The sequence below is a fragment of the Coffea arabica genome, chromosome 9e (assembly GCF_036785885.1).
Source record: "Coffea arabica cultivar ET-39 chromosome 9e, Coffea Arabica ET-39 HiFi, whole genome shotgun sequence".
NCBI classification, from domain to species: Eukaryota; Viridiplantae; Streptophyta; class Magnoliopsida; order Gentianales; family Rubiaceae; genus Coffea; species Coffea arabica.
Window position 1 is genome coordinate 26,687,812 of NC_092327.1, and position 22,208 is coordinate 26,710,019.

General features: G+C 38.0%; 1 protein-coding gene across 1 annotated transcript; it reads left to right on the plus strand.

The window, feature by feature from the left end:
- Positions 1–8,225: 8,225 nt before the first annotated feature.
- LOC113709934 (uncharacterized) lies at positions 8,226–11,694 on the plus strand. Its single transcript, XM_027232777.2, has 4 exons — positions 8,226–8,915; positions 8,998–9,639; positions 10,276–10,509; positions 10,624–11,694. The coding sequence occupies exons 1-4, from the start codon at positions 8,226–8,228 to the stop codon at positions 11,692–11,694; spliced, it is 2,637 nt and encodes an 878-aa protein (XP_027088578.2).
- The last annotated feature ends 10,514 nt before the right edge of the window (positions 11,695–22,208 follow it).

The window sequence follows — 22,208 nt, forward strand, 5'->3', positions numbered from 1 at the left end:
ATCCTTAGGGGTTACCAAACGAAAGAGTAGATCATTCCGGAGGTTCAAAGGGAAAGGCTAAGGGTAAAATGTTTAAAGGAAAAAGAAGAATGCCCGCCTTTTAGTCCACCTTATGCAGTATCTCAAAAAGAAAACTTATATAATCAGGATGAAAACTTCTTGCACATATTTGAATTGATTGGTTGAGAAAAAACTTGTTCATTCATCTTCGTGAGAATGAGTGCCCCTCCGGGCAATACTTTCTTAACCATGAAAGGTCTTTGCCAATTTAGATTAAATTTTCCTTTGACTTCTTCTTGAATAGGAAGAATTCGTTTCAGGACCTTGCTTCCTTCTTCGAATAGGCGAGGTTTGACTTTCTTATTGTAAGTACGAGCCATTCGCCCTTGATAGCATTTTTCGTGACAAATAGCATTTAATCGCATTTCATCAATCAGAGATAGCTGTTCATGTCGCTGCTTAATCCATTCAACTTCTTCCAACTGGGTTTCCTTCAGATTGCATAAGGATGGGATCTCAACCTCTATCTTAGTGCTAATGTTAATGATTTCTATCTCTTCTAAGTTTGATTTTGGGTTTTTCTTCATATTGTTCAAGAATTTTTGAAATAGATTTAGGTTCCTCCTCGCTATTACTCCCGTTTTAAATTTCGGATTTCATAATTTCAAATTGATGAGAGATATCGAGTTTGCAATCATTGAATTTCAAAATGGTAATATCTGAAGGGCCATACGATTTTATTTTTGGCCATCTGAAAATAAAGTAAACGCGCACAATGAACAAGTAGAAAAGACGAACAAAGATCTTTCATTTCATTGAATTTAAAAGAGTAGATAGACACTTGAACAAGGACAAGTATTTTGCAAAGTAAAATGTTAGTTAAAAATGCATCCCCACCAGAGCTGTGCAGTGGGAATGGGATTTCATTTAAACAAAACACATATTAACATAATACTGAACGGGAACAAATAATTAAAGACAAAGTAGTTCTGATCTAAGATTTCGTCTAGATACGGATTCCAACCAGAGACAATCCCTTAAATTTACTGAAATTCCCTTCAAGAAGGAAGATAATCAGCTGTCCAATTTTGCATGGCTCCTTCAGGAATTATTGGAAACTCCATATCTTCCGACGGTTCACCCTCGCAAGTGGTTCCGACGAACAATTGAGACAAACCCACCTCAACCTCCTTATTGGTGATGAGGGTTTTTACTCAGGGAGAGGATTTTTACTGACATTCAACCCTTGTTCATCTCTTCTTCTTAAAACTATATCTTCAGCGTCAATCATGTCTTGAATTTTATGCTTTAATATCCAACAATTGATAGTAAAGTGACCAGAACTCTCAGAATGATAGGCCCAAATGGCTTGGGGATCATAACCAATGGGAACACCTCTAGGATAGGTCTTAAGAGGTATAACGCCAATCTTGCTAGCATTTTTAAGTTGCTTGTAAGTTGATTGAGGGGTCGATCTAGATTAGTGAAGGTTCGGAACTAGTTTTGGATTTGGGATCCACTGGCTTGAGCATGGTTATAGGTTTGGTTATTTGGTAAAATGGGTCTTGGATTGTAAAGAGGTCGGGGTTGAGTTTGTAAGTTTGGTTGAGAAATTTGAAAAGGTGGTGCAGGTGCACTTGTGTAGTTTGGTCGGGGATGAGGAGAGTTGACAGTGGTATCATAAATAGGTCGGGAGTCTGAGTAATATAGGCAAGGAGGTGAGTATGTAAGGTGGTTTTGAAATTTTGATCTAAAAGAGTGGTCTTGATCCCACACAAAAGCAGTTTCTCCTTCCTTTTTCTTGAACTGAAGTTTCTTTCTAGGATTATTTTGATTCTGCGGGGCCTCTAATTGTACCTTCAGAGTTGACACATTAATAATTTTTTTCACCTTCATAAACTCATCGAATTCTTCGAGTTTGTTGACGATAGATGCGAATGAACTACCAGTCATGCAAAAACTTTTCTCAAAATATGGTGGATCATGTGGTGGATCATGTGCCTTAATAAAGGTGCAAATAATTTTCTCTTCAATCATTGAGGGCACCATCTTAGTGGCCAACCTCCTCCAACGTTTAACATATGTCTTATGATCTTCTGATGGTTTCCTCTTGGTTCCATCAAGCATTGTTGTTGTCGGCACAAGCTCGCAATTGTACTCGCATTGCCTCACGAAAGCTGTAGATAGATCCAACCAAATTTTCATCTCTTCAGGTTTTAAATTAGAATACCAATCCAGAGCGTCGCCCTCCAAGTTTTCAGGAAACAATCGGACCGGCAGGTTTTCGTCATCCACAAGTTTACCAAATTTGTTAGCAAATATTTTAAGATGCATTTTAGGATTTTCGACTCCATCATATTTACTTGTTCAATCCTTGGCTTTTCTTCATAAACTCATCAAATCGGTCTAACCTCTTCAACAGATTCTTGTCAATCGAAGCAGAGGATTTGTCTATTTTTACTTTCCCTTGAAAAGCGGCATCCAACATAAATGACTCTGTGGCAGGGTGATGGAGTCCTTGAGGGTTCGATGGGATGTTCAGATTGATTTGTGGGTAATTTTGAGAAATTTGGTTGCTAGTCAGGTTGACTAAGATACTGTTCAAATATGTGTGTAGTAAACTATCGATGGGGTAAGTAAAGGTACCCCCAAATGGATTTGTAAAAGGTGGGACAAAGGTGGTTTGGATGTGTGTCATGTGAGGTGATTGGTTTTCTAACTCGTGTTGATTATCGTCAACAGGTATGTGATCATTTTGGACACCGCCACTATTGTTTGAGACAAGTTGATCGATTATGCACCTTTGCATTGCCATTTTCGCACTTAACTCATTGAATCTGTTCAGCATCTCACTTAAGTGGGCCCCCAAATTTACAGCGTCTGACGAGGAAATCATTGCGAATCTTTCTGACGGCTCCAGATGAAAACTCATGTTTTCATGATTTCTCAAGACTCTGCTGCGGGATCGTATGATGATGGGATTTCTACGTGTAGTTAAGTTTGAAAGTACTTGGGGATTTAGGAGAGAAACCCATTTAGAAGATCGTTCTCAATTAACCGCTTGAAAAGAAAGAAGAAAAAATATGAGTTAGTAGATATCAAAATAATTCGGATGCATATCCTATAGTGGAGCCTTTTTATTCCAAGAGTTGGCCTAATATGATGCAACTTCTTCAGGGTAAAATCTCAATTTCAAACCTATAAGTGAATGTAGAAATCAGAATAGAAATTCTCATAAAACACTGATAAGTTCAATAAGTTTTTACAACTTCATCGATGGTTTGGCTAACCATTTTTACAAAATTCTCATGCCTTACTAAACTATTACGCTGAGACTCCCTAGGGTTTTCTATACTAAGTTTCCGAATTTCTTCTCGAATTTTGTCAAATACATCCAATGCTTTCTCCAACTTTTCAATTTTTCTTGTCTTTTCTTTAACTGTGATGTGGCATCTTTCAAGGTATGGTTGGCCATTATAAACTGTAATTGATAATCCTCTAGTTCCTTTCTTAGCTTCTCTATCTATTCTTCAAAACTTGTAGGAGTAGACAGTGACTTCTCTTTTCGTTGTTCTATTTTCAACTTGATCCATTCATCATATTCCAAAATGACCTTAGGTTTTAATTTGTTCACTTGATCCAAGTGCAGGTTCTGTAAATCATGAAGATTCCCCCAAATTTCTAAACCATGAATCTGACATCCTCAATTTCTTGTATCATCGGAACTCTTTATGGATATTCAAATTGCCTCATGACTCGTTGTAGAATATAAGTGACCAACTTGTTGGTACCTCTTAGAGGGATAAAATTGTACTAAGTAGTTTTGGAAGTCGGATCCCTGACTTTTGTCCAATCCAAAACCTATTGTACTTTATTCAGAGTCAAGCTGTCAAACTCTTGAACAAATTGACTTGGAGATGCCATTCGGTAATACCTTTTGAACCTTTCTCGGTATGATTCGGTCAAATTCTTTGTTGGGAGACAAGATCCCAAGGGTTTGAGTGTTTTTTTCGCCAAATGTTTTATTGTCCACATTTGGAGTATCAAATTTGATGCATAGAAGAACCTCCTTTTCCTTTGACATTCAGTAACGGTTGTGAAGATGTCGGCAATGATAATAGATACCAAAGTGAGCGTCTTTTTGCTGACTTCCAAAAAGAGACTCTAAATCATGTTGATAGTTGAAAACGTGACTTTTTCATACCTTTGCGGGAACAATAACAGATTTATCAAAACTAATTCAAATGTTTGAACACGCTTCTCTTCCCATTGGTCCTTACTTAGGAAGAAATCGGCGCGGCACTATTCATAAGATTCCCTTTTCCCAAATCATCTATACAGAAATTCCAACGGACATGACTTTGCATCCGGATGTCGGTCCATGCTATTTTGCCTCAATCCCAAAAATCTACAAAACTACTCTCTCATTCCACTGGTTGAATACACCATACGATGACCTTTCTCTGGTACTTACAATAGACCTTCTATTTCTTTCAAAGTCAGTGTCAGCTCACATTCTTCAAATCGAAAGACTGAACCCTCTAGATCCCAATACTTAAGTAAAATTTGAATGATTGCAACATTGGGGGACACGTTGAGAAGACTTGGCAAGTATCCCACATACTTGAACAATTTTTTCACCTCATGCAACATATTATTTTTTCAATCGGTTAGTTCTCGAGATATCTAATTTAGCACTCTATAAGGAGCCATGTGAGAACTCGAAATTTTTCTTAATTTCTAGGCATTATTTTATTTTTTTGCGTGCATTTTCTTTATTTTCTTTTACTATATAAATTTTCTACATAATTTTATCAGTAAATATAGTTTTTAAATCATTTTCCTAGTATAAGTTAGTTCATGTGACAATAGTAGGAAATTTTGGATGTGGGACCCGCTAGTGCGTTAAGTGTGAAATTTTCGACCATTCGGTTAAGTTTTGTACTAAGGGAGTAATTTACTAGGTGTTAGGAGATAATTAGAGGTCATCTTGATATAATTACCTTTGGAGAGACAAGAGGATAGGTACAAAATAAAAGGTGACACGTGTCGCGTTTCTATTCGAGGGTGGACTTTTGACCAAGATATTTTTACCTTCTTACAACTAATTTTGACCAAAATATTGCTTCATTTTAACCCTTCTTGGCCGAGCTTCATTAGACAGAAAAGAAGAGAGAAACTTCAACTTTTGCCTTCCATTTCTTGCTCAATCTTGTGAATCAACCAACCAAACATCAAATTACTCCATAAAAATCCCTTGCTAGGAGGAATCCCAGAAGGTGGTGGAGTGGTTTTGAAAGGGAAGCCCTAAGTTGCTAGCTTTCTTGAGTTTTGAGGTAAGTTGGATAAGAAAGTTCTCTCTTTGCTTTAATAATGGTTAATTAGTGGGTTATAGTGCCTAAATAGGTTATTTTGTGGAAGATTTTATGGGTTAAAGTAGAGTTTGATGAATTTTAGAATTTTTGGTGATTTTTCTGATTTTATATGATGATTATTGTTGGGACATGGAATGGTAGTTTGATATGGTGTAAAATGAAGCTCTTGTATGTTAGTTGTGGTTGTTTGCGGAAAATTTCCGCTTGTAGGGCAAATTTCAGTTTTAGGGTTTGCTATGGTTGGTTGTTGAGCCTTTAAGTGGCTAAGATTGAAGGGTATTGTAACATTCATTAAGTGTGTTGAACAGCCTATAAATTGTATGTGTTGTTGGTGGTTGTTTGTAGGATGGAAAAGTATGAAATTCAGGGGAAATGCTGTCCAAAGTTTGAGGATATTGAGTTCCTTTGAGTTTGAATTGAAATTGGGTAGAAATGAAATGTTTTGGGGTTGTTTATGCTTTTAGCACCAAATGTTCCTTAATTTTCCTTTCTAGTTATTTTTGGTCTTGCTTTAGTAGTTCCTTGAATAGGTATTCGACTCGTGTTCGGGTCTTAATTGTTATTTCTTACTTGTTTATAGGGCGTGCCGGTGATCTGAGGCATACGTCGGATGGAAATTTGTGAACGTGCTTTATTTGAACGGGTGAGTGTACCGTTGTATGATTTGATGCTTACATGGTTGTTGTATTTGAATCTTTGGACTGAATGACTGTGAATTACGTTTTTGAGACGAGAGTGTACTATATCACTCCTGTCCTCTTATTTGTATATCTGTTTACTGTATGACTGTGCAATTGCTACCTGTACATGATTTGGTGTCGTTTGGAGCATGTGTCCAATGACTTTGCTGTGATATCTGAGCTCAAATCTCATTGGTCGTTAATCGATTCGAGCCGGTAAGGGCCTGGTCGATGAGATAACATACCATGGGGTACTGTTCGTCGAGTGGAGTGTTATCTCCTCGACTTTATGGTATACTCGAGTATTACCCTTTCTGATTCTGTGAAGTGTTCGGGGCCGGTAAGGGGTATGTATGATGGAAGGTAATTGGTGTAAAGTGAAGTCTACGATCATGTTCGTTTCTTCGAATATTGGCGGAGTGTCAACGAGTTGAGATCAAGTAATGCAAAGATGGGAAATTGGCACTTGAGTGCCATCCGTATCCTTTAAATGTGATGTTCCTTGGTATTTAAGTAAGGTTTGTGTGATTGTTAAAGTGTATTTCTGTGATTAGTGACTATATAACCTGTTGTTACCTCATTAGCGAAAACTCATCCCTCGTAAATTTTGTTTTCCTTACAGGATCAACTTTTGGAAACCATGATTTTGGAAGCAAGTTGAGTTAGTTGATATTCTTTTGTTCTTTTGTATAGCTCCTCGAAAGTTGGAACCCTAAATGTATCTCATTTCAATGACACTTTTGATTTGTAAACGTACTCACGTGTGAATATATAAAAGCGTTTCTTCATGTGGTGTGGCATATATACTTGTGAACGTATGATCTCTAGTGACTAGATAAAGTTTATATGTTTTGGTAGAGTTTCGGACGTGTTCGGAATTTAAACAAAGAAAGAAAAAATTTTTGGCCGGGTACTGTTCATCGAATCCGGCCTAGTATCAAGCTAGTTTTTGGCCGGATATGCAGGGGAAATTTCAAAATTTTTTTGAGTTGGCTACTGCCTCCAATCCGGCCGAATTGTGACTTGGCAGGCACTATTCATCTTCAGTTTTGATTTTCGTTTTCCGTTTCGTGGTTGTTGAATTGTTTAAGAGCGTTAATATATTTCGGGATGTATTAGTTTGTGTATAACCGTCTTAGTAGTCCTGGCGAGAGTTGGGCAGGCAGTTCGCTAACCCCTTTGGTACGCCTTAGGGGAAGGTGGGGCTGTCACAGTTGGTATCAGAGCCTAGGTTTAGAAATAACCTGGGCGAACCGTATCTTTGATCCTTAGAATCTTTGGAGTTGTGTTAGGGTGTGCTTAGGTGTTGTTATTTTGTCTAAGCTGTGAACTATGTGTATCTTTCTAGGTCATGGACGGATCTTGTGGGAGCGGAGGTGAGCCGTCACGGAGGCGGTTTCGCGTCATCGATTATCAAGAGAGGGCTGGAGGTCCGATCCGGCTTTGGTAAACCATTAGTAGGACTCGATGTTGTAGTCTTTGCCAGAACTATTCCTATGTCGACCATGTTGTTGTAGCGGTGCTAGATGAAAGAAAGAGGCTTAGACGTGCTGCCGCCAGGGATCACACTGAGATGCTTAGACTGAAGGGCATCATGAGGATCCAAGCCGATCGGAGTGAGGAGCTCCAGGGGGACATAGCCATGGAGCAAGAGCGGACGAATGCTCTTAGGGAGCAGCTCCAAGTAGCCAACAACCGTCTTACGAATGTGGTTAGGGAAGTTAGGGATCGGTCTCGCGGCATCATTATCGAGTGTGAGATGCTAGTTCAGGGGGTGCTTGAGGCGAGCGTACAGGTGGAGGCTCCGGGTGTTGGGGCACCTGGAGAGGGGAACGCACATAGTTCTAGCCATGGGGAAGAATCCGTGGGCTCAATAGAGAACTAGGTTAGAGCTCCTTCGAGTTATGTTTTGATTCCATGTGGGGTATAGTTAGTGAAGCTCTTAGTTAGCTGCTTTTGTGTTTTGACCTAGCCTTGTATATTGTATTTTTGGGATGACCCCGCTACTGTCATGGGATTACTTTTGTATGCTACTGTATGACTTGTTTGATACCTCTATGTGTTATATGTATAAATGCTTCTATTTGGTGCTTATTTCTTGTTATTTGTTTACGTTTATATATTGCTTTAATATTATACTTGTGCTTCGACCCTAGATTGGATATTATCGATGGAGGGTACTCGTAGTGGTCCGGGCTGTGGACGTGGAGTTAGACAACCTGCGACTGAAGGGGGTAGTCGTGAAACCATGCCTGAACTAAATCCTGAGCCTAGAATTGACCCTAATGTCCAAGTAGCCGCTGCTATTCAACGAATGACTGACTTGTTGGCCCACGTAGTGGAACAACAGGGCCAACCCCCTGTTCATCAACATGGTAACCCTGGCAATCATCTAGAGGGTGAGGACAGAGCTCTCGAAAGGTTCCAAAAGTTCTCCCCACCAAAATTTCTGGGAGGGCTAGATCCAGACATGGCCGAAAGGTGGTTGGAGAAAATGATAGATATATTTGCGGTCTTACACTATAGTGAGGAGAGGCAGGTCACTTTTGCTATCTTCCAATTGGAGAGGGCCGCTCGTTCTTGGTGGAATGTGATACGGACGAAGTGGAAAAGAGAACAAACACCAAGAACGTGGGTAAATTTCATGAGAGAATTCAATGCAAAGTACTTTCCGCCTTTGGTTCAGGAAAAGAAGGAGGACGAGTTCATAAGGTTTCGCCAGGGAACTCAAACGGTGGCCGAGTATGAGAACCAATTTACGAGACTGTCCAAGTTTGCCCCTGAACTTATTGTAACTGAACAAAGGAGGGTGTGGCGATTTATCCAAGGGTTAAATGTGAAAATTCAAAAGGATCTGGCGGTAACCCAGATTAATACTTCTAGTGAGGCAGTAGAAAACATTGCGAGTTGAAAACGCAAGACTTCAAGTTAGAAACTTCCAGGTGAGGAAACGGGGATTTCCTGGAAGTAGTTCTGGGCAAGGGGATAAAGGTAATCCTTCCAAGGTTGGAAGGGGGACCGGAGGAGGAAGATTTTCGGGAATGTCAAGAGGAACCTCGACCAGGGGTGGTCCAGTTAGACGAGACCAACAGAGGAGTGACTCACAGAGGAGCTCAGCTTCTGTTTCTCGGGGTCCTTGTGGATTTTGTGGGAAACCAAACTACACGGAGGACAACTGTTGGAGGAAGGAAAGGAAGTGCTTGCGCTGTGGGAGTGCGGAGCATCAAATTGCAAGCTGTCCAATTTTACCTCGAGAGGCGAGAGTAACTCCGCAATCGTCGAAGGCCAACTCGGGGCAATCTAAGGTGGAAGGGACGAGACCAAATGTGCCAGCTCGGGTATATTCCCTTGAACAACATCAAGTCCCTGACTCATCTGAGATCGTGGAAGGTACGATCCCTGTCTTCCATCGTCTAGTTAGGATTTTGATAGACCTCGGTGCCACCCATTCCTTTGTTAACCCTGATTTTATGTGCAGAATTGATATAAAACCTGTTAGCTTGCCTTACGACTTGGAAGTTAGTACTCCTAAGGGAAACCAATGTTTGATCACAAGTATGATGTATGCTGATTGTGAAATTTGGGTAGGAGAGAGGAAGCTATTGGGGAATCTTATAAGCTTAACTATTCAGGGGTATGACGTTATTTTGGGAATGGACTGGTTAGCTAAATATGAAACCTAACTTGACTGTAAGAGGAAAGTGGTAGAATTACGTATTCCGGGGGAGACGACTTTAAGGCTAGATATAAGGGGTAGCCTAGCCTCATCTGCATTGATTTCGAGTATTCGGGCTAGGAAACTTCTGAGTAGAGGGGCGCAAGGGTTCCTAACTTTTCTTATAAACACTCCCATCGATAAGTTGATGGTAGAGGATGTACTGGTAGTGAATGAATATCCGGATGTATTCCCTGATGAGTTAGTAACCTTACCTCCGGATAGAGAGATAGAGTTCAAGATTGATTTGTTACCGGGGACGTCACCTATTTCTAAAACCCCATATCGAATGGCATCTGCGGAACTTAAGGAGTTGAAGTTACAGTTGCCAGATTTATTGGAACGAGAGTTTATCCGTGAGAGTGGATCTCCTTGGGGAGCCCCTGTGTTGTTTGTGAAGAAGAAAGATGGGACCTTGAGATTGTGTATAGACTATCGGGGGTTAAACAATGTGACCATTAAGAATAAATACCCACTGTCCCATATTGATGAATTGTTTGACCAGTTGCAAGGAGCGGTAGTCTTTTCGAAGTTAGACCTCCGACAGGAGTACTATCAGTTGTTAATTCGGAAGGAGGATGTACCAAAGACTGCCTTCAATTCTAGGTATGGGCATTTTAAATTTACCGTCATGTCCTTTGGATTGACCAATATCCCTGCCGCTTTTATGGACTTAATGCATCGGGTTTTTAAACTCTACCTGGACCGATTTGTCGTTGTGTTTATTGATGATATTTTGGTCTATTCAAAAATCCGAGGGGAACATGAGCAACATTTGAAGTTAGTCTTACAAACCCTAAGAGATCATCAGTTATATGTTAAATTCAGTAAGTGTGAATTTTGGCTGGAAAAGATTTCTTTTTTGGAGCATGTGATTTCGAAGGAGGGTATTACGGTTGATCCGGCAAAGGTAGAGGCAGTGACTGAATGGAAGAGGCCAGAAACTCCCACTGAAGTTCGTGGCTTTCTAGGGCTGGTTGGATACTACCGTCGATTTATTAAGGATTTTTCCAAGCTTGCCAGTCCTTTAACTGATTTGACGAAAAAGAATGGCCGTTTTCTGTGGGACCCTAGGTGTGAGAGTAGTTTTCAAGAATTGAAACGAAGGCTAACCATGGCCCCTATTCTATCTTTGTCCAATGGTAAGGATAGTTTCACCGTTTATACTTATGCTTCAAGGGAAGGATTGGGGTGCGTGTTGATGCAAAATAAGAACGTGACATCTTTTACTTCTAGAAAATTGAAACCTCACGAGCAAAACTATCCCACCCACGACTTGGAGTTAGCAGCCGTGGTCTTTGCCCTGAAAAAGTGGAGGCACTACCTGTACGGGGTAACCTTTGAGGTTTATTCTGACCATAAAAGCCTTAAGTACCTGTTTTTCCAAAAGGAACTGAACATGAGGCAGCGACGATGGATGGAACTCTTAAAGGATTACGACTGTACGATTAACTACCATCCGGGGAAGGCGAATGTAGTAGCTAATGCCTTGAGTCGGAAGGCTCAAATAGCTGGGCTAATGGTCAAAGAATGGGAGATGTTGGGAGCAGTCAGTGAGTGGAACCCTAATTTGGAACATCAAAAGGTGATCTTTGGGAATATCCGGGTAACATCTGCTATTCTAGGTCGAATGAAAGAAACTCAGGAGGAGGATCCGATGGTACAAAAGTGGAAGGAAAATGTAGAGAAGGGAGAATTACCTGATTTCAATGTGAGTCCTAAAGGGATTTTGAGGTATCGGAACCGAGTAGTGGTGCCTAAGGATGAAACTTTAAAAAAGAAAATTTTGGAGGAAACCCATCGATCGAAATATACAATCCACCTGGGAAGTAACAAGATGTACCAAGATCTGCGAAGGTTGTATTGGTGGGATAACATGAAGAGGAAAATTGCCCAATATGTACAATCCTGTTTAGTCTGCTAGCAAGTTAAGGCTGAATATCAAAAACCTTCTGATTTGCTGCAACCTCTTGAGATACCCGAATGGAAGTGGGAGAACATCACGATGGACTTTGTCTCCGGTTTGCCAAGGACACAAAAGGGACATGATGCCGTTTGGGTGATCGTTGATCGGTTGACCAAATCGGCCCATTTCTTGCCTGTGAACATGAAATATTCCCTGGAAAAGTTGGCTCAGCTGTATATGAATGAAATCGTGAGATTGCACGGAATTCCAGTGAGTATAGTTTCAGACAGGAATCCTCGTTTCGTGTCTAGGTTTTGGCAGAAATTTTAGGAAACCTTGGGGACCAAACTCAACCTAAGTACCACTTATCACCCCCAGACAGATGGACAATCTGAGCGAACCATTCAAACCCTTGAGGATATGTTAAGGACTTGCATCTTAGATTTTGGGATAGTTGGGGCCAATACATGACCTTAGTGGAGTTTGCCTACAATAATAGTTACCACTCGTCGATCCAAATGGCACCATACGAGGCGCTTTACGGAAGGAAGTGGCGATCACCGATCTATTGGGATGAAATAGGCGAAAAGAAGGTTCTAGATCCAACAACCATTCCATGGATGGAGGATACACAAGAAAAAGTCAATTTAATACGTCAAAGACTCCAAACAGCTCAAAGCCGACAAAAGAGCTACGCGGACAACCGAAGGAAAGATTTGGAGTTCGAAACTGGAGACCGTGTCTTCCTTAAGGTTACACCCTTACAAAGTGTCACAGCGGGTAGAGGAAAGAAACTTCAACCACGATTCGTAGGACCCTTCAAGATTCTCCAAAGAGTTGGAAAAGTAGCATATCGACTTGAGCTACCATCAAGTTTGTCCAGGATTCACGACGTCTTTCATGTCTCGATGCTCAAAAAGTATTACTCCGATCCAACTCATATTTTGCAACCGGAGGAGATTGAGATAGATGAGTCACTCACCTATGAGGAGAAACCTGTGCAGTTACTCGACCGAAAGGTTAAGGAGCTGAGAAACAAGCAAATTCCATTAGTAAAGATCTTGTGGAGAAACCACGGGGTAGAAGAGGCGACTTGGGAGGTGGAAGAAGAGATGCAAAAGAAATACTCTGAGTTATTTGTGAATCAAGGTAAGAAATTTCGAGGACGAAATTCTTTAAGGGAGAGAGAGTGTGAGAACCCGAAATTTTTCTTAATTTCTAGGCATTATTTTATTTCTTTGCATGCATTTTCTATATTTTCTTTTACTATATAAATTTTCTAGATATTTTTATCAGTAAATATAGTTTTTAAATCATTTTTCTAGTATAAGTTAGTTCATGTGACAATAGTAGGGAATTTTGGATGTGGAATCCGCTAGTGCGTTAAGTGTGAAATTTTCGACGATTCAGTTAAGTTTTGTATTAAGGGAGTAATTTACTAGGTGTTAGGAGATAATTAGAGATCATCTTGATATAATTACCTTTGGAGAGACAAGGGGATAGATATAAAATAAAAGCTGTCACGTGTCGCGTTTCTATTCGAGGGTGGACTTTTGACCAAGATATTTTTACCTTCTTACAACTAATTTTGACCAAAACATTGCTTCATTTTAACCCTTCTTGGCCGAGCTTCATTAGACAGAAAAGAAGAGAGAAACTTCAACTTTTGCCTTCCATTTCTTGCTCAATCTTGTGAATCAACCAACCAAACATCAAATTACTCCATAAAAATCCCTTGCTAGGAGGAATCCAAGAAGGTGGTGGAGTGGTTTTGAAAGGGAAGCCCTAAGTTGCTAGCTTTCTTGAGTTTTGAGGTAAGCTGGATAAGAAAGTTCTCTCTTTGCTTTAATAATGGTTAATTAGTGGGTTATAGTGGCTAAATAGGTTATTTTGTGGAAGATTTTATGGGTTAAAGTAGAGTTTGATGAATTTTAGAATTTTTGATGATTTTTTTGATTTTATATGATGATTATTGTTGGGACATGGAATGGTAGTTTGATATGGTGTAAAATGAAACTCTTGTATGTTAGTTGTGGTTGTTTGTGGAAAATTTTCGCTTGTAGGGCAAATTTCAGTTTTAGGGTTTGCTATGGTTGGTTGTTGAGCCTTTAAGTGGCTAAGATTGAAGGGTATTGTAACATTTATTAAGTGTGTTGAACAGCCTATAAATTGTATGTGTTGTTGGTGGTTGTTTGTAGGATGGAAAAGTATGAAATTAAGGGGAAATGCTATCCAAAATTTGAGGATATTGAGTTCCTTTGAGTTTGAATTGAAATTGGGTAGAAATGAAATGTTTTGGGGTTGTTTATGCTTTTAGCACCAAATGTTCCTTAATTTCCCTTTCTAGTTATTTTTGGTCTTGCTTTAGTAGTTCCTTGAATAGGTATTCGACTCGTGTTCGGGTCTCAATTGTTATTTCTTACTTGTTTATAGGGCGTGCCGGTGATCTGAGGCATACGTCGGATGGAAATTTGTGAACGTGCTTTATTTGAACGGGTGAGTGTACCGTTGTATGATTTGATGCTTACATGGTTGTTGTATTTGAATCTTTGGACTGAATGACTGTGAATTACGTTTTTGAGACGAGAGTGTACTTTATCACTCCCGTTCTCTTAGTTGTATAACTGTTTACTGTATAACTGTGCAATTGTTACCTGTACATGGTTTGGTGTCGTTTGGAGCATGTGTCCAACGACTTTACTGTGATATCTGAGCTCAAACCTCATTGGTCGTTAATCGAGTCGAGCCGGCAAGGGCCTGGTCGATGAGATAACGTACCATGGGGTACTGTTCGTCGAGTGGAGTGTTATCTCCTCGACTTTATGGTGTACTCGAGTATTACCCTTTCTGATTCTGTGAGATGTTTGGGTCTGGTAAGGGGAATGTATGGTAGAAGGTAATTGGTGTAAAGTGAAGTCTACGGTCATGTTCGTTTCTTCGAATGTTGGCGGAGTGTCAACGAATTGAGATCAAGTAATGCAAAGATGAGAAATTGGCACTTGAGTGCCATCCGTATCCTTTAAATGTGATGTTCCTTGGTATTTAAGTAAGGTTTATGTGATTGTTAAAGTGTACTTCTGTGATTCGTGACTATATAACCTGTTGGTACCTCATTAAGCGAAAGTTCACCCCTCGTAAATTTTGTTTTCCTTACAGGATCAACTTTTGAAAACCATGATTTTGGAAGCGAGTTGAGTTAGTTGATATTCTTTTGTTCTTTTGTATAGCTCCTCGAAAGTTGGAACCCTAAATGTATCTCATTTCAATGACACTTTTGATTTGTAAACGTACTCACGTGTGAATATATAAAAGCGTTTCTTCATGTGGTGTGGCATATATACTTGTGAATGTATGATCTCTAGTGACTAGATAAAGTTTATATGTTTTGGTAGAGTTTCGGACGTGTTCGGAATTTAAACGAAGAAAGAAAATTTTTTTGGCCGGGTACTGTTCATCGAATCTAGCCTAGTATCCTGCCAGTTTTCAGCCGGATATTTGGCCGGATATGCAGGGGAAATTTCAAAAATTTTTGAGTTGGCTACTGCCTCCAATCCGGCCAAAATCCAGCCGAATTGTGACGTGGCATGCACTATTCATCTTCAGTTTTTATTTTCGTTTTCCGTTTCGTGGTTGTTGAATTGTTCAAGAGCGCTAATATATTTCGGGATGTATTAGTTTGTGTATAACCGTTTTACTAGTTCTGACAAGAGTTGGGCAGGCAGTTCGCTAACCCCTTTGGTACGCTTTAGGGGAAGGTGGAGCTGTCACAAGCCATCTGAACAGAAATTCACTTTTAATACCTTACCTTTGGATTTTACCCCTAAGGATAGTATAAAGTTATAAATATACAAGTTTCATTGGATTACATATCCGAGACACAAGATAACTTATCCCTAATATGAGATTCCCTATGCTGCATTGCCTCTATAGTTGGTGCATGATGACAGTTCATTAAACCGAATAAACATGCAATACGATAATTGGAATATAACCTAGAGGTGCCCCATTTAGATGTCGAGGTAAGTCTAAAATGATATGCAACATATACATAGTATTAATGCAATAACTAAAATTTAAATGTGCTATGTACAAAAAATAGTCTGTCCTAAACGAGTACCATGTTAGGACTCTTATTTCTAGGGTTTGTGAATGCAAGAGAAGAAAAAACAAAGAGAGATTAGTTCAATTGATAAATAACACATAACACGTTGGAATAATAAAATAATACAGAAATATAAAGTAAAGAAAGAGGGGTCAATCCCCCCTCGTGTCTAGTGTTTCAAATAGGGTAAAGTTGACTCTATCCTAGGCGACTTCTAACATGGATGCATGAGGTTAGACTCACTAATGCATCTAGATTCGATAAGGTTTCAGATTTCCAAAACTTCAGACCAAGAGGTGAAGGGTCATCAATCCCAAGACCTTTGGTCGGTGGTTCGAATGATCCCCTAGGTACTGCTATGGACGCAAGGCACACCATCCCCATACTCAAGGAAATCAATCCTAATTCTACAAGAAAATGTGGGATGGCGTCCACGAAAAAATAAAAATAGGATAAAAGTAATGCATGCACGTATGAAGTGCTTCTTTCGACGGAAGGGATTAAATACTATTAAATATATATGGAGATTCTAGGGTAACTATACCTCCTACTCAAGATACAAAGCGCGATATAATACATAAGTAAATAAACGAAAATAAATAAACAAATCATTCATTGCATACACGAATAACGAGGAACGATTACATGTATGAAATGCAAACAATTCTAAAAAGGGAAAAGAAGAAGAAAAAGAAAAATGCAACCTAAAATATTCCCATGTGATATGTAAAAATGTTAGAAAAAGAAAAAAATCAACTAAATCAAGTGCTTGGACTCACTAAAAGTCCCCAGTGGAGTCACCAACTAAGTTGTAGACTCCAAAATTATGATAAATCATTTTATTATTTATTTATCTTTATTTTTATTTTTATTTTATTTTTTCTAAGAAAAATCATTTCATCTTATTTGATTTTTGTTTGATTGTTTTTACAAAAAAATCAGAAAGAAAGGAAAAGAAAGGAAAAACAAAAAAAAATAAGATTTTTTTTTAAAAAAGTTTCTCCCCACGCGCGTGGCATCATCAGCTCCCATTCATACTAGAAATAAGGTACGAGGAGGAGCTGGAATTTGGAGGCATCAAATTCCCTTTATCTCCTTTTCTTTCCTCCCAATCATTGCCAGTACAAGAAGCCACCTCATCTCTACAAGAATGATCAAGAATCTACTGGAGAAAGGCCATCAAATGGCCAAGAAATAGCCAACAAAAACCAGCTCTCATCCTCACCATTGAGGTGAGGGTTTTGTGGTTTCCATTTCATTTAAATAGAAAAAGACGCAGCTTTAGGGCAAGGAGGGGGTTGCAAAAGTCGGCTGCACAAGAATCTGAGGTGGGAGAAAAGAGAAAAAAGAGAGAAGAGATAGAAAAAAAGGAGGGTTTTTGCAGAAATTTTTTGAAAAAAAAAAACAGGTTGACTGACCCATTGTCTTTCGGCTCGATTTTCTCTTTTTATACAGCCTCGTTGGGGGATATCTTGATTTATGGGTAATCTAGGATCTTAGTAGAAGAAGTTTCATTTAGAAAATTTTTGAAAAAAAGTGCTGCAACCTCTTCGAATTAAAGCTTGAACTCGCTGCAGTCGTAACTCTTGAACTTTATGCAACGAAGCTTGTTCTTTATCTTCCAACATCTGGATTCGTTTTGCTTGAGATTTGCCACGTTACTTCAGCTCCCTAAAGCGTTAAAAGGTAGCTTATTTCACTCCTTTCCTCTTCATATAAGCCTAGATTCTCACCCAATCCATCGAAGTTTGCTGCACTTGATTGTTTTTTCCTTTCGCTGCTGTTTTCCCTACTCTTGTTGCCGGCCACTAGTTTAGATTCTCATTACATGATTTTTGTGTTTAATCTTGCATTTGGGTGATACGATTTTGTGTTGATGACGAGGTTGCATAATCTTATGTGTTTTGGATCTGAAATTTTGGAAGTCATTTGGGAATGGTTTCTGGGTTTGATGAACTTCCAAAAGTTCAGAAAGCTTCGATTGTTCTTGCATGGAGAAAATCCAAAATTGCAAATTGGCCCCCCATCTTGAACAATTGTGTTAAGGCCCAAAAATTTGTGAAAAATGAATTAATTCCCCCTTTTCAAGTATTGATTTTCCTTTAGGTGTCCTATATATGTTTTGAGTGAATTATTTCTAGATTTTAGGTTATAATTAAGGCTTAAGTATTTTTATTAGATTTAAATTCCTAGTTAAACATTTCCTTTTCTTTTGTTTTGGGTTTCTGAAAACAATTTAGGAAATGGGTTTGGGTTATTTGTTGGACTTTGGGGCAATGGGTTTGTTTGTTTGTTTTTTTTTTTTTAATTTAGGTTATGACATGAGTTTTGGAGCCAAAACCTAACGCTTTTGGTTGAACCAGAAAATGGACCATCCCGTCCTTTTTCTCTAGATTTTCCTTTGGGCCAAAGGAGGTTTCGGCCCAAGAAAATGAATAAAATGGCCCAATGACTTATTTCCTTAAGAACCCAAAAATGGAATTTGTAGTTAGATGCTTGATCTTTTAAGTAATTTCATTGTGGTCCTAAAATTTTGGATTCTTTTAATTAGATCCTTAATTTAATTGTAATTTGATTCCTAAACTTTATTTTTTTTATTTTGACCCCCTAATCTTTGTAAGAATCATAATTTAAACCCACAAAATTTTTAAATTTTGCAATTGGGTCCCTAATAGCTTTGACTTCTTAAGTATAATTTGTTTATCTTCTTTAATTACTAATCATGCTTCATGTAATGTATTTAATTAGTAAATTTTAGAGATTTTATGTTTATTTACATTTCTGTATAATAATAAAATGAATTAGCTATAAGCTTATATTTTCTTTTAAATTGTTAATTAAATTGGAGTCTTGACCATTTTGTTGATTTTGGAGTATAAATAGGGCAAGTTCTACCTCATTTAACTACTATTTTGAGGGAGGTATCTTCTATTATTATTTTAAGTTCTTTTATATGCTCCTATATGATTTTATATGTGATTGTATGTTTTGGGGTACTTTTTCTTTTATTTACTCATTTTAGGTTTTCATTTATTTTATTTAATTTTGATGATGATTTGGGAGGCATTTAAATGCCAAATTGTAATAGATAGGTGCCCAAGAAATGTATTTAGTTAGACCATGTAATAGATAGATTTTATTTTTGCCAAAATGTAATTAGTTAGATAAATATAATAGATAAGTTTATTATTTTTAAAATTCCTCTTTTAGATTATAGTTGGGCTCCCAATGTAATAGTTAGTTTTTATTTGCTTGCATGCTTGTGTACTTATGTGTTTATTCACTTTCTCTAGAGTTTTGCATCTGGATATTATGCCGATGTGTTATGTGCTCTATGTGCGTTATGAGTTTATTTGCTTAATTATGTTTTATATATTTATTAATAATAAATGTATGACGGCACCATACTAGTCCAATGGTAGTTGTGGCTTTTCTCTCCGATTTCTCACTATTCCAACTCTAGTGAGTACTTGTAAAAATAGGCTAATCCAATGCTAGATCTTTTAGCCCATTTTCGCGCTAGATTCATACCTTCGCGTGATATTTATTGCATCTCATGCATTTTTTTTAGGTTATTTTTATTTGCATGATGCTTCCCTTACTATTATTCCCTTACTCTTTATATGTTTGGATCATCTCATTTAGAATTGCATTTCATTTTAGGAAATTAGATATATATTAGCCCATTTGTTTGACTAGGTTAGAAAAGTCACCCTCCAAATATGGGAAATGAACGAGAACGGTTTTTTAGCCTTAGCACGTTTTCATCCCTTCTATAAGAAGAAAAATTGAGTCACGAATTTTAATTTCCTGTACTCGTCATATTGCATTCCCCTCTTCTAGGTCATGTATATTTAACTATATATCATGATTGCCTTTTTGAGTCTTATCTTTCGTATTTTTCGTGACCTCTTCAAACAATCATTTTTGAGCATCATAATTAATGTGATTTGCACCAATTAAATTTTGAATAGACATCTTGTCCCTCTCGATACCCCTTAGGTCTAGATTTATATCCATATAGAAATATCCAAATGTGATAAATTTATAGGTTAGATTAGAAAAAATTTTCGACTAAACCTCGCAACTAATTTTGGTTAGGTTGAAAGGGTGCCTTAAATCAAATTTTTGACTTCACTTTCTTCAAATGTAACTCTTGAACTCTTTTTTCTTATTTTCAAAACTCTGGAGTCATTTAAAAGGGTTTTATTTATTTTTTTATTTAAAATATATTTTTGGGTGATTTGGTACACCTAAACTCGATGTTAAGTGGCGATTCCTATTTTTCTTAAAAACTCTTTTTAGACTAAATTTCGGGCCCAAACCGTCGCATTTTCTAAATCCCATTTTAGGCCCTTTTTCTTTATTTATGTTATAAAAATCAAAAATCATTTTTTTTAAACTCATTTCTCTTTTATTTTCAAAAATGAGGCGCGACAAGAGAAACTCAACTGCAATACCATGTCAATCTCATGATTCTCTAATCTCATGTAGTCAAACAGAAGGGAATTCGGTAGACTCAAAACAATTGCCTTCTAATTCTAATCTTGCATCACATTCTATAGCAGGATGCATATTGAAAAACACTGAGCCACATTATTCAATTTTTAGTTCACAAACTAGTTTCAATAAGTATTTAGATTTCTTATGCAAACTACGAAATTCTGCTATCAAACTTGTTTGCATGCAAAACAACCATAGAACTGCATATATTTTATACCCAAAAATTTTCCCATTTATCAATCACGTGGAACAAACATTCAAATCGAGAATATTTTCTTGTAAATTTTAGTCCATAAACATTAACAAGGAAAAACTATGTATTTTCCTTGTTTAGTAAGACGAACTTGGTCACATAATGGTTCACTGCAATTTTACTTTATACCCAGTTCACACTCCATGAAAAGCCAAACATATTAATTGGAATCTAAGCACTGAGCAAATCTTTTATCTTTTCCATTTGAATTGCTTAGCATAAGTTGGGCCGGAGTGACATTAATGCTGAATTTCATAAACATTGAGTCATTGACTTCACGCATGGGACCACAACATACGAAAGTTCAAAAGGAAACAAAGCCGGAATATCCAACAACTACGAAGCAATCATGGACAGCCTTAATTTACATATATTACTTGAACATTCCAGCCAAAGTTATCCCTTAGGTGGAGTCAGTAAGGCCAAGAATCTTTACTCAAGTTGATTACCATGAATCTTACCAAAGACAACAAAACAAATTTGTAACTAGTTACTACCTTGGCCTTCAATGTAATTGACTAGATCAATCACGCCATGTATCGGTAATTCAACATCGGAAATAAATCCACAATGAAGGCAAAAATCTGTGGTATGTAAACTAAATCGACAAAGTGATTCAGAACAAAAACACTAACTTTAATTCCTTTGTACAACAAATTCAGAGTTTAGAAACAATAGATCTGGTAGATCTAATACCCACAGCACGCCAGAAAAGCATACATATTTGCAATCTTTGGATAAACTTTAAAGACTGCAAATCATCAACTTTAAACTTTATGATCCAAAATCTGATATTGGATGCTCTGGTACCACTTGTAGGATTTTTCACAATCCTAATAAGAGATATTTGAATACAACTATAATATAAATATATGTCATTCCCTGATGATAGACCAAGAGATTGAGAGATGCGTGACAAGTTTGATCGGCACATTGTGGTTCATCTGCCTGGCATGGGTGACTCGCTTTCTGTCTCCTAAGTTTTGCATGATGGCTATCACTGGGACAAGCCACTCTAGCAACACAATGCTAATATTATCAATAGGAGAGAAGGACCAAGCTTTTATAACTCTAGTGAGACCCTCTATAGAGGTAATCCTAATTTAAATAGCATACCATATACCTTGCATATTATATCAAATAGATGATTGAAACAGATCTAGACCCCAACTGTAGTGGATCATACTGAAGTGGGCTTTACATATGTTCATTTAACCCGTTTTTGACAAAACAAATATAATCAATAGAAGTCCCAATTAGAAAATAATTCTAACATGAACATATTCTGCCCGAAGGATTCTTGGATCGAATGGCTTCAATAGGGAAAATAGTCCGTTGGGTTCCACAATTGGCTGTGTTGTCACATCCGGCTATGGGTGGATTTGTCTCGCATTGTGGTTGGAACTCAATACTGGAAAGCATATGGTGCGGCATGCCGATCGCGACATGGCCATTGTTTGCTGAGCAACAACTAAATGCATTCCAATTGGTGAGAGAGTTAAGAGCGGCAGTGGAAACTAGTTTGGATTATGATGATACAAAGGAGGATCAAGCCATAGTTAAGAGTACAACAATTAGAGAAAGGAATTAGGGAACTCATGGATGATAAGAATGAAGTTAGAAACAGGGTCAAAGAGTTTGAAAAATGCAAGGCAGCTATAGAGGAAGGTGGAT